Source organism: Parasteatoda tepidariorum, chromosome 8 (genome assembly GCF_982258835.1).
Source record: "Parasteatoda tepidariorum strain Cologne lab strain chromosome 8, Ptep-v5.0, whole genome shotgun sequence".
NCBI classification, from domain to species: domain Eukaryota; kingdom Metazoa; phylum Arthropoda; class Arachnida; order Araneae; family Theridiidae; genus Parasteatoda; species Parasteatoda tepidariorum.
The window spans coordinates 51,358,607-51,372,027 of NC_141762.1; the positions used below are offsets into that span (position 1 = coordinate 51,358,607).

At 28.4% G+C, this 13,421-nt stretch overlaps 1 protein-coding gene across 1 annotated transcript; it reads left to right on the plus strand.

Moving 5' to 3' along the window:
- The first annotated feature begins 1,838 nt into the window (after positions 1 to 1,838).
- On the plus strand, positions 1,839 to 3,825 carry LysRS (Lysyl-tRNA synthetase). The gene has a single exon (XM_016061951.5). The coding sequence runs from the start codon at positions 1,894 to 1,896 to the stop codon at positions 3,724 to 3,726; it is 1,833 nt and encodes a 610-aa protein (XP_015917437.1). The 5' UTR covers positions 1,839 to 1,893; the 3' UTR covers positions 3,727 to 3,825.
- Positions 3,826 to 13,421: the final 9,596 nt, after the last annotated feature.

The window sequence follows — 13,421 nt, forward strand, 5'->3', positions numbered from 1 at the left end:
GAAAATATCTTTCAGATGGCTTGATTCCATTTAGAAGTTCAGTAATCGCAATGAATTTTTTTTTATAATGAATCATTTTTCAGCATCTTTGAGAGACTTCTTTGTGACTATAACGAGATGTTCTTCAAATTTTTGTAGTTTTTAACCGAAAATCAAAGTAACTCGCTATTTTAGTATCGGAATAAAACCATATTTACGTTATAAAAATAATTATGTTTATAAAAATAATTAAGTTAATTAATTATTTTAATTAATTGATAAATTAATTAATAAATTAATTTTAAATAATTAAGTTAAAATAATTAAGTTAATAAATAATTAAGTTAATAAACAATTAAGTTGTAAAAATAATTAATTATAATCAAGATTAAATTGAAATTAAAATTATCAAATTTCGCGTTATACGCTATGAAAAACAGACAAAAATGTTTTTCAGATTGCTGCTATTGGTATATAAAATAAAATAATTTGCAATTTAAGTATAGGAGTAAAATTATAAATAAAAATTTTTTCATTATTATTATCCTTAATAGATAGGGTACCATCTTTCTGAACAGAACGAAAAGCTCTTCTTATTAACTCAACCCAGAAATCAAAGTGTGAGCTTTTTTATTTTGTGAATGTAATGAAACACCCTTATTATGCTTAATCCAATTCAGAAATCAAAGTAATTAACAATTTAAGTATCAGAATACAATCAAATTCATGAAAGTTATAAGAATAATTTATTTTAATGAAGATTAAGTTAAAGTAATCAAATTTGTGTTACATGCGAAGGAAAACCACGAAAAAGTCTTTTAAATTGCTTAATAGTAATAGGTTTCCAGCTTAATGTTGATTATCGCAATAAAATTATTTTTTAATAATCAATAATTTTTTTTATCATCTTTGATAAATAGTAAATGCTGTGAAATGCTCTAAATTTTTTTTGTACTTTTTTGAATTTTTGTAGGCAACCCAGATATCAAAGTTACTTGTAATTTAAATACAGGAATAAAATTATATTTTGAAAGACTTTTTGAATGAAAATAATTAGAATTTAGATTACGCACAAATGAATATCATGAATAAGTTTTAATAACTAACTAACTGAACGCTAACAGGAAATTATGAGACTCTATCTCAGCAATTATTAACATTTTCCAATTTATTGTTCATCATGAAATTAAATGCTTTGGGCAGCTTAGATTGCTTATAAAACTGTTCTATTTTATTTTAATCATTTTATTAATTTTTTTAGTTATTTTATATTTTTTATATATTTTTAATAAGCACTTAAATTGTTTTTTTTTTTTTTTATTTATTTCAAGTATTTGAATTTCAGAACAATATAAAAATCATTTTTTTAAAATACATTAATTTTTTCATTTAAAATTTACAAATTATAAATCTTTAAAAAAAATGTGATCAGATTTTTCTGGCACAGTAACAGAATGTTATTATTTATCATAACAATTTATGAAAATCAAATAAAAAAAAATAGAGACCAGTGATGTGTCCAGTGTCAAAGTTCACCCTGACATCTGTTTGGTACAGTGATTGATCTTTCCATCTTTATGTCTTTGTTTGAGTTACACGAGCAAAGGAGGGGATACAAGCGTCTATATTCTTTGTCTACGAAGTACTTAGATTGGTTTGAATAAATTATCAAACTGAGCATGCGCGTTATTAAAATTGCGCCAAACAAAAATGCTAAAAACGCCATTCTAGTAAACCTGACAAAACGATGAAGAGATAACGATGAAAACGATGATGTAATCGACCAATCAAATGCCTCTATTTATTAAAAAGGCGGTCAGCCAAGCAACAGCCTTAACTGCCACTGTGTGGCTTACGAAATATTAAGTTTCGTTTACATCATAGTTAACTGTTACTGTGGGTTTCTTTCTGTTCATGGCATGCCGCGTATTATTGTTATTATTTCCATATCGTCAGTCTAACTTGCTTAGTTTACACAAATTAAAGCATCTAATACAGGTCAATTCCTCCATTATGTCAACCTCAACTTCTTTGTCCAAAAATGAACTCAAACGTCAGCTTAAAGCTGAAAAAAAAGCTAAGGAAAAATCCGAAAAGGAGAAATTGCAAGCTCAACAGCCGGCTGCCGAAAAAAAGGATGCAGTAGCTAAACAAGAAGATCCTACTGATGCGGCAGAATATTTTAAGATACGTCTTCAAGCTATTGAAGATTTAAAAGCAGCTGGAAAATCTCCATACCCACACAAATTCCATGTTTCAATGTCTTTAACTGATTTTGTTGATCAATATAACAATCTTAATCCTGCCGAGATATTAAAAGATGTTAATGTGTCGGTTGCTGGCCGCGTGCATGCTAAAAGAGAATCCGGAGCTAAGTTGCTTTTCTACGATCTTAGAGGAGAAGGAACCAAGATTCAAGTAATGGCTCATGTTGCACATTACCCTTCTGAAGAGGAATTTCTTGAAATCAATGGTAGAATTCGAAGAGGAGATATCATTGGCTGTGTTGGACATCCTGGCAAAACTAAAATGGGAGAGCTGAGCATAATACCAACCCGATTAGAGATCCTATCACCCTGTCTCCACATGCTCCCTCATCTTCATTACGGACTTAAAGATAAAGAGACGCGTTTTCGGCAGAGATATTTAGATTTGATTCTTAATGATTCTGTCCGCCAACGATTCACATTTAGAGCTAAAGCCACTAACTATATCCGTGCCTTCTTCGATGGACTAGGGTTCCTCGAGGTGGAAACACCAATGATGAATATGATAGCTGGTGGAGCAACTGCCAAACCATTCATAACTCATCACAATGATTTAAATTTGGACTTGTATATGCGAGTTGCACCAGAACTCTACTTAAAGATGCTTGTTGTTGGCGGATTGGATCGGGTTTACGAAATTGGGCGACAGTTTAGAAATGAAGGTATAGATTTAACTCACAATCCTGAATTTACAACTTGTGAGTTTTACATGGCATATGCAGATTACAATGATGTTATGGATATAACAGAAAAATTAATATCAGGAATGGTTAAGGAGTTAACAGGTTCTTACAAGATTAAATACCATCCTGATGGTCCGGAAGGCGAAGAATTTGAGATTGATTTTACACCTCCTTTTAAAAGAATAAGTATGCTTACTGGTTTGCAGGAAGCAATGGGCGAAGAATTACCTAAACCATCTGATTTTCATCTGCCAGAATCAAATAAGAGATTATCTGATTTGTGCAATAAATATGAAATAGAGTGTCCTGCACCAAGGACCACTGCGAGATTGCTCGATAAACTTGTAGGACATTTTCTTGAAGAAAATTGCATCAATCCTACTTTTCTCTGTGATCATCCAGAAATAATGAGCCCACTTTCGAAGTATCATCGTAGTGTTCCTGGACTTACTGAAAGATTTGAAATGTTTGTCATGAAAACAGAGGTAGTCAATGCTTACACCGAATTGAATGATCCCATCGTCCAACGGCAAAGGTTTGAACGCCAGGCTCAAGATAAGGCTGCTGGTGATGATGAAGCTCAACTTGTCGACGAAAACTTCTGCACGGCTTTAGAATATGGACTACCTCCTACTGGTGGCTGGGGAATGGGAATTGACAGATTCATCATGCTTCTCACCGATACTAATAATATCAAAGAGGTTCTGTGTTTCCCAGCAATGAAACCTGAATCAAATATCAAACCAAATGAACAAGAACCATCATCTCCAGAAAAGAAAGCAACTCCAAAGAAATAATATTTTGCTTGTAATCACATCTGATTAACCTAACATTTGTCTAAATTATAGAATTTTTAAATTATTTATCAGGAATATTGAATAAATATTCTAAAAGTTTTTGTGATTATTTATTGTTGTATGGCTTTTATTTCTAAGTAATTTGTTCTAATATATTTAAGATTTCTAAGAGCGTGTTATTTAGAAGTATTACATTTCATTCAAGATTTAAAAGAAATTAGTGAGTAAATGTTATGTTTGAAAGATAAGTTAAATTTTAAATGAAGAAATAGATTGTCTTTTTTTTTTAAATTCTTAGTTTAGATTTTTAATTATATTTGTTTATGACTTTTAATAATTTATAGTAAATAAATCACTTTGATTCGTAGTTTATTGATGTTTGGTAAAAAAAAAATTATATATATTTAATTTTAGAAAATTGAATTTTACAGATTATATATATTATTGTTTTTTTTTTTTTTAGAGTGATAGCATGATCTAATAAATCAAAAAATTGGCAAAATAGCATGATTTTAGATTTGATAATACAATGAAAAAGCCAATAGCACCGATTGAATTTTGAACAATTCACTAATACATCACATAGAACTATCTTTAAGTATTGAAATTTTCAAGACTAATAGTATTCTAAAAAATTTCAGTTTTAATTTAACAACCTTTTGTGTTTTAAATTAATTAAAGAATGTGTTATGATTTCTACAACAATATCTTAGTAATTATTAAAATTAGTAATTTCATATACAAAAAAATTATTTGGGGGATATTTCTATGTTGTGCCATCTACAATTGCCAAATGGATTAAAAACATGTTACAGGTTGCTACTAATTATACCCTTTGAGTTGGCCCCTATCTCTGATTTTTTTTTTTTTTTTTTACTTTCTTACAGGCCACTACTACCCAAAAGTCTTAGATGATTTCAATGTCTGAACATTTGCAAGGTCATTAGTCTATTCATACTTGGACTTATTTTCGGTCACTTTGGATCCCATCACAAATTCTTGAGATTTTTTTTTTTTTATTGTTTCCCGATTCAATGTTTTTTTTTTACAATGAATAAAAAATTTTCTTTTTTTAAGGCAACTCAATATCTTTTCTATGTGAACACATACATACTTATTACATTAAGTAACGTTACTTGTAATCTTTCTTCACCCTAGTCCAGGGGTCGGCAACCTTTTGAAATGAAAGAGCCAAAAGTTACAATTTTACAAAATTTCCCGCTTTTAAAGGAGCCACTGAAAATTTTTTATTTAATACTATAATATTTTTTTATGTATATATGATTTTTAATTAAAAAAAAATGGTTTTGAGTACAGAATAATATTTATTCTTTATTTTTAAAATACGCTAATGATTTTTTTAAAATTTAGTTTTTATTTAATTTTTTTAACTTATTTCTTTTTTTTGGGGGGGGGATAAGTTATTTGGGTCATTAAAATTCGATGAAAATTGTAAATTTTCTTACTAATTCTTGTCAAATTTTCAACAGAAAACGCGATTTTTTTTTTATTAAATGTGCAACGAAACACAATCTTATCCGACAGATTTTATAATAATTCTTTTTAATTTTTCATAGCAATTCCGTAATAATATTCATTTATATTATATCAGAATCTTTTCACAATTTTCCTTTTTTAAGAAATATGTACCGTCTATTCTTGTTATTGTTAAAAACAATTTTTAAGCTCTTAATTATTAAACATTTAAATAAATTTTGCATTTTTTTTGTCAAGGCAAACGTTAAATCGACTTATGATGAAGTGCTAGAAACGATGGTCACATACTTTTTCTATTTATTGTAATTTCCATTTCTATTTATTGTAAACATTTATAGAGCCTCGAGCTTTCCAACTCAAATAATTTAACATTTTTTTTTAAAAAATTTATTTAATAAAAGTCACTGAAAGTAACGATCTTCTATTATTTTAAATATCTTTTATACGCAAAATTACAACATTAATGTATTTGATTGCTAAATTTAATAATATGCAGGTAATTCGGAGTGACCGCTCTTAATATGCATTTAAAGAAATTTTGTTTCAAGTGAACGCGAAAACGGAACGGATAGAGGTCACACATTAGAATTTTAACAATCGAAAACAAACAAATCACTGTTGAGGAAGGCGAGTGTAAAAAGGCTATTAACGATTTTTTACCAAATTAAATAACTTTATAAATTAAAAACTTCAACATTCACCTGGCAATTAAACAGGCCTCTTATTATTACTATTATTATAAAGATTATATCAATATATTGCATTAGATATTTTTTAAATTTATATGCTTGTTTTTTCCCTTTTAAATTTTAATTTACTACATCCGCTGAAGTAGATTTTTATCTTTATTTTCGACAAGGTTTATAAAAATTTATATTAAGGGTGGTCTTTTCATAACATAATGTTTTACATGATAATAACATGTGATACACATCAAAGGCTTTAAAAAATGTAGATGAAAATTAAATTAGTATTTATTCATTAAACTGAAAAATTATCAGACATCAATTATGACTCGTGCATTTTTTTTAAACTCTTAATCTAAGTAGGATTCTTTCTATTCAAATATTATATGCATATGCATTATATGCATATATATTATATGCATATGCTTTCTATTCAAATATTAATATTAGATGCATTTCAAATATTATATGCGTATTTATTTAATTTTAGTAATTTCATTTGCGAATAATTATTTTTAATGCTTATTTATTACTAAAATTTTATTTTTCATTTTCATTTAATAATTTTATTTATTTTTATTATTCATTTTATAATTTACATTGCTATTAATATAAGAGCTGTGACTAAAATCTTGAATGGGGATACAGAAATAGTTCTTTTTTTTCTGGGGAGGGGGGAATGAACTAGTTTTGGAAGCACAGATAAATTTTTTCACGCATTCTTGCCTTAAATTTGTAAAACGCTAAATTTTTTATCCGAATATTTCTTTATATAAAAATAATACTAGGTAAATAATAAATAAAACTTTAAAAAAAATTTAACTATGTATTCAAACATTGCAGCGTGATAAATCATAAATAAATATTTTTAAAATTTGATGATTTGTAAATAATGCTTTACCGAAGAATGTTTAAGTCTTTTTTTAAAATATTAAAAAAAAAAATACCCTTAAATCGCAAAATAATTTTTTTTTCTAGTTAAGGTAGTTAAAGTACAATTTTGTTAATTATTTATTTTGTTAATTATTGTGCCTTTTAATACAAAACTGTGAATTGAGTTTTTACATAATTACAAAAAATTAAGTTTCTTTTTACTAATAATTAACTTAAACAAATGGAAAATTGTTAACTTAAATCTAAAATATAAATAAAAAACATTAAATACATACGAAATACATCAACATAGTAACAAAAAAGATGGAAAAAAAATTATTTAAAAAAAAACTGCAGCTTTTCTATTTTTAAACACATTACATTTTTAATAAAATAAGCATTAGTATAGTTTTGTTCATAAAGGATTGCAGTTTGAACTTATTATAAAAACAACTGCTACGAACAAATATAGAATTTGATTTTTGAAATTTAAATTAAATAAGATCTGTGAAAAATAATCTCAACTGAAAAAATTAAATTTAAAAATAAATTACTATTTTAAACACAAAATTAAAAAGCTTAGTAAATAACTATTTAAAAAAAGGAAAAAGAACTCCTATATTTAGAATTCAAATGTGATTTATCTGTTTCCATCTCAAGCTCCTACTAATGAATATAAATAACGTAAAAAATTTTTAATTGCTCTTTTTTCTTTCTTTTAATCATTTTACAGTGGAAAAGAGATTAAAAATTTTTTATCTACTTCACAAAAATAAATTTTTACCCATATATATTTTTAAAATTTTTTTTTTCTTTTTTGAAAAAAGTCTTATGCCTAAATTTTGAAGCAATAATTGAGGAATTAATTTAATAAGAAAATAACAACATATTTAATGAAATTTAATTTTACCTTAATATTTAAACAATAAGACTGCAAATAGTAAATATTCATAAAAAATTTATACTTGCATTCAATAATAATATTAATTTATAAGATATGCTTTGAGTAACTAAGTACTTGTAAACTGGTACTGGACAGTTAAAGACAGGTCAGTGAAGTAACTGGGGAGGTGAGTGAAAAGAAACTGGACAGTCATATAGAGAAAACCACAGCTGTATGTGCATTGAGAGCCCTTTCCTTCCCTTTCTTAACGACATGGACAAAGATATTGTCTTTATTCTTAGAAAGAGCAAGAGAAAACGTGAGAAAAAGCCATTTCTAAATAATTACTTTTAAAGCACCCTGGATTTTTCAAGTTGACAGAAATTTCCGGGGTTTTGTCTGCTGTTTCACAAGATCGGAGTAGCAGGCATCACCCTTTTTTTGTGCCTTTTCATGGTGTCGGTAACGGCATGCTCAAACAGACAGCAGACTTGCCACTTTTCCGGGTGAATACTCGGAATCGAGTCGGAATGAGACACCCCTTTAACCGGGAATAACGACAGGCCTGAGGGTAGCGGTTTGTAATTAACGATTATAAGAATAGAAAGCTCTTGAGAAATTAGGTACTTAAAAATATTTTTTCTTATTTTTAAGGGCTTTGGTAACAATTTATTATTTCTTTCGTATGAAACTGGAGAGCCGCAACTTTACATCAAAAGAGCCACCTGTGGCTCGCGAGCCACAGGTTGCCGACCACTGCCCTAGTCCTATATTTAAAAATGGTCTCTTAATTGTTTCAGTAACTGTTTTCAATCCACTTGAAAACTTTTAACAGCACACGATTAATTTTTAAGGTTAAATATAAATTGTCATCTTGTAAAAGGAAATAAAAATTATGACCTGAAAATAAATTTTCTCGACTTTTTTCACAGTATTTTGCTTTCAATTTTTTATAAAACTTATTTAAGCAAATTTCATTGAATGCATTTTATGTTCATGTGATTAGTAAAATATAAAAAAATAAAAAATTTTTAATTAACCAAATATACTTCCGTTGAAGTGTGTAAAAGTTTGATGACATGCTTTTCTGAAACCTTATACATTATTCAAATGGATTAATAATGTGTTAAAAATTATTCAAGTATTGTTATTTTTCTATGCAATTTGACTTTCTGCACAAAGCAATTCCATAGTAAAAATTCAAGTTAGTCCAAATTACAACAATATTATCTAACAGCTTTTCTCATAATAAAAATATGTCACATGAAAACAACTGAAATTAATTTTAAAAAAATTTGCTCGGAATAAATTTCTTCAAAGAAAAATTTTTTATTTACATGAAATACATAGTATTACTCATTTTTTCAAATGAGTTAACATCAAGTTTAAGCTTTTGCATTTAGTTTATGAGGCTGATAGCAGGGATCGTAAATATCATGATATTTTCGAAAATATCCGATATTTTGATATATATTCAAATTTTTGTTTTATATTTAGTATCTTCAATATAAATTAACTTTTTTGTTAGGAATTGTTTTGCAGACATTATATACACATTTAAAACATAAAATAATTCATTTTACATAAATTCTAAATTCCTAATGTTAATTGTAATTAATACATTTATAATTTTTATAAAATAAAACATTAGAAATTTTTTTTAAATGAAAAGGTTCTCTGAAATGAATTTTTTTGTAATCACCAAAATACAAAACATTTTTATTTTACTTTTACTTTACTAAGTTTTAAAACACATTTTTTCTTTATTTCTTGTTAAAATATTTGAACATAAAAGTAAGTTTTTCTGCCTTTTCAGTCCCTAATCAATTCCACAACTTGGACTGAATAAATCCAAAGCTACAGAATATTCTCTCTAACCCAGTTGTGGAAGGAGAGGCAGTTAGTAGTTGTTCAAGAAGATTTGTTATTCTGACTTTTAATGGTTCCTCTAACTTGATAGTTTCCCACCAAACTGTGGGTTCCACATTGAGAAAGTCGTATTCGAACTTGAAGCCTGGAAAGGGGCGGCTCTTTTTTACCAAAAAATTCATAGCCATAGGTAAAATACTTTTGTCAACAGAACGTAGGAAATTAAAAGCTCTTTGTGTTTTCTCGTCATTTAGTTTTTTTCCACAATATCTATGGCATATTAGCAGCTAAATGAGCAGGGTTTAATGCCATTACTTCTCTTTCTGTGAACTTTTTCATCACGTCTTTTTTTCCACATGCTTCTAATTTCTCCTTTAGTTTACACCAGATTTCAACACATTGTGCTATTGTGCATTTATTTGCTTGAACTGCATCTAAAGCATTTGCAATTGGTTCTAAAATGCTTAGATAATCAGAGTAATTTACCATTGAATCATTTACTAAATTATCTACCTTGACCACTTACTCATCATAGAAGGGGTTTATTTCCTTCTTTAAAAGTGGGGGAATGAGAACAGGTTCTGTCTAAGAATGAATTTTTCTAGGTAGGTAGAGGGTATGTGGGGGCAGGTGCAATCTAAAACAAGATTTTTGTAGGAAGTAAAGATAGTGTGAATGGTAGCATGAGTTTGTGTAGTGCTTAAAAGAAATCTTGAAATAACGTGGGGGATATTTTAGAAATTTTGCTGAAAATATATTTATTTCAAAATAAATATCGGATACAGTAGAGCGCCGATTATCCGAACTGCTCGGAATCGAACGTTGTTCGGTTAATGAAAAGTTCGGATAATTGGAAAGTTGCTTTAAATCAAGTTTAATGATTATTATTTATGCCCTAACTTCTCTTCACACTTTTTCCAGGTTTAGGACAGGCAGTACTATCTAAAATAGCTTAGTTTAAAAGTTTTTTTTCTTAATTTTTAATTTATTTTTTTTACTTTTTTTTTACATTTTACTTTTCTATTTTACATTTTCATTTACTTTTTTTTCCATTCCAGCTAACTTTTTTTTTGTTAATTACTGATTTTGACACATTTTACTTTGTTTTCCATTGCCAAAGAAATTCAGCCAAGACTTTTGTTTCAAAAAAGATGCTCTTTTTTTGAGCAGTCATAAATCTTTTTAAATAAATCAACTGAACTGGATCAATATCATTTTGACGTTCTAACCAATTTATTGCAATATCTAATGAATTGCGTCCCGTGTCTCCCGGCTGAAAGAGACACGGTTCCCATCAGATCACCGAAGTCAAGCATCACTGGCTGCGGTCAGTGTGCGGGTGGGTGATCCACTTGGATCAGTCTGCGTAGGGACCGAGGGTGTGCGGTATTGGTCCTCGTTAAACTGTGCTACCGTAAAGTGCTCGACTTCGCGCGCAGGTCGTCGGGCTACCGAAGCGGGGGTGCCATCCCCTCTGCAGAGGATCAAAATTGTGATGGCATGTCTTCGGATCATCCTCAGGGATGTTTCCCAGACCGTCGCCAATAGCCCATTGTGCAGCTCTAGTGCGACGTAAATGAACAACAACAACTAATGAATTGCATGCTTCTATATGAGAAGGTCCACTATCTTGAACTTGATCACCTATCTCTTCCTCTGAGGAGTTCCAATTTTCTTTCACAATTTCATCATCAAACTTGAAATCCTGGGACGTTTTCAGTGTTTCGACACCAGCATTCTATTTTTCTATTTCTTCTGCTGCATAACCTGGCATCTTTTCAGCCGGAAAATCTACTGGTTTAGAAATTCAGAAAAAAAAGTTTTCTAAACTTCACGAATTCAGACATAGTTCGGATAATTGGACGTTCGGATAATTGGCGCTCTACTGTATATATCAACGAACCCTGGCTGATAGAAAGTTTCTGATTTACCTGCTGCCTAAATTAGTTTCCTTCATCAATCACTTTCTGCTTCTATGATAAGTTCTTTCTTTTTCTTTGAGACAATGTTTGACTGAATTATTTAAAATTCCTTATGTTAGAAAGAACATTAAGCTTCATTTAAACACAATGAGTACTCGCATCTTTATTGTAAGTAAATTTTCTAATTGTCAGAAAAAATCTTATTTTTCAGGGAAAACACCACCCATTAACCCTTTGGTCCTTTAATTGTGATTAGCTGCCTGATATATTTTTTAAAAATATATAGATAGCTGTATTTCTGTTAATTTCCTCGAAAATACTATAAGTAATTTTTTTTTTATTGTTTTTTAGGTATCTCTACTAATTTCAATATTTTTAATATGGTGTTATTCTGACACTCGAATTTTTATTTTTGATGTGCTTAGTTCAGGAATATTCCATTATTTCTAATTTCGTAACACTTACGATCAGTTCTTCAGCCTATGATATGTTAGAACATTCATAACAAAAATTATTTATAATTTAAGATCAGGACCGAGTGGAATTCTATTGATGGAATAAACAAACGAATAATAAAAAATCAAATAAAATTTACGAAAACCCTTAACTGGCATCCTTAATGTGGCATTTTATGTTAAAAATTTCATATTTTAATGAATTTAGTTGAAAAGAAAATTTTGTAAAACACAAAGGAAAGAGAAAAAAAAAAGAGAGTAAGAAGAAAATTAACATATGTGCAATTAATTTTATCCTAATCGTTAAATGTTGCTGACCCTTACTCTAATTGCAGTAAGTTGCATTTCATTGCAGTCATCAATATTTGAACAGGTGAGCCTGGTACTTCACGATATTAATTTGCTTTTAGATTTTTTTTTCCCAGCTACTCAACGTAAGTTAGACTTATTTTTATTGCTGTTTGCTGCATAATAAATAGAAATTGTTCTGGTCTATCCTTGAAAAACGAAAAGCAAAGCAATTAGCTTTATATTCATAATCAGGTAAAAAAAAAAATTTTTTTTATTTAAGTTATCTATTAATGATTTATTCTTAATGAAAACTTATCGTCCGAAATGGTTAAAACATTAATGATTTCGTTAAACATATTCTATACAAAATATTGTCTGTAATTATACATGTTTAAAAATAAAAAAAAACTGAAAAGATTTTAGTGAAAAAAGTTTATATCAAGACATCAATTTACCATTCATGTTTAACATAATTTTATAAAATTTAAAATTAAGATTCATAAGATTTAAAATTATAATTAAATTTTCTACAAATGAAGAATATCACACCGTTCTAATCACTAATTTAAGAAAAAACTTAGTTTTTATAAGAATCGCGATATTAGAAACGAAAAAAAAAAAAAATTAATAATCACGATATTGGATTTTTAAATCGCGTGAAAAAAATCACGGAATTGCGATGCATGATCGAAATGCATAGTTTTTAAATCACGTATAAATATAATGATCGAAGTTTGATAATATTAACTTAAGGAAATACGAATCACAATAATGGATGATTATTACGTATGAAAATACGAATAGCAATATTGGATTTTAAAAACGCGGGAATACGAATCGCGATATTAATTTTAAAAATGCTTAAATAGAAATCGCGATATTGGATTTTTAAATCGCGCGACTACGAATCGCGATACGATTTTTAAATCGCGTGAATGAGGAACCGCAACGTTAAACTTTCAAATCAGGTAAATACGAAAATGGATGTTTGATATTAAAATAGTGTGAATATGAATCGCAGTTTTATTCGGACTCCAGCACAGTTCCAAATATTCAAAACGGGGAAAATCCACAAAACAAAAAGAATCAAATTGGCGGGAGAATCACAAACATGTATGTTTCTCCGGAATTAAGCAATAGTTTCAAAATTATACTTGGATTATAAGTTTTAGATACATCAGAGAGCAAATGGTCTTGAAATACGATGAATGCTGCAAAA

Bases quoted from the DNA above. Each gene is read 5' to 3' on its own strand.
- LysRS (XM_016061951.5), top strand. From the start codon at position 1,894: ATGGCATGCCGCGTATTATTGTTATTATTTCCATATCGTCAGTCTAAC.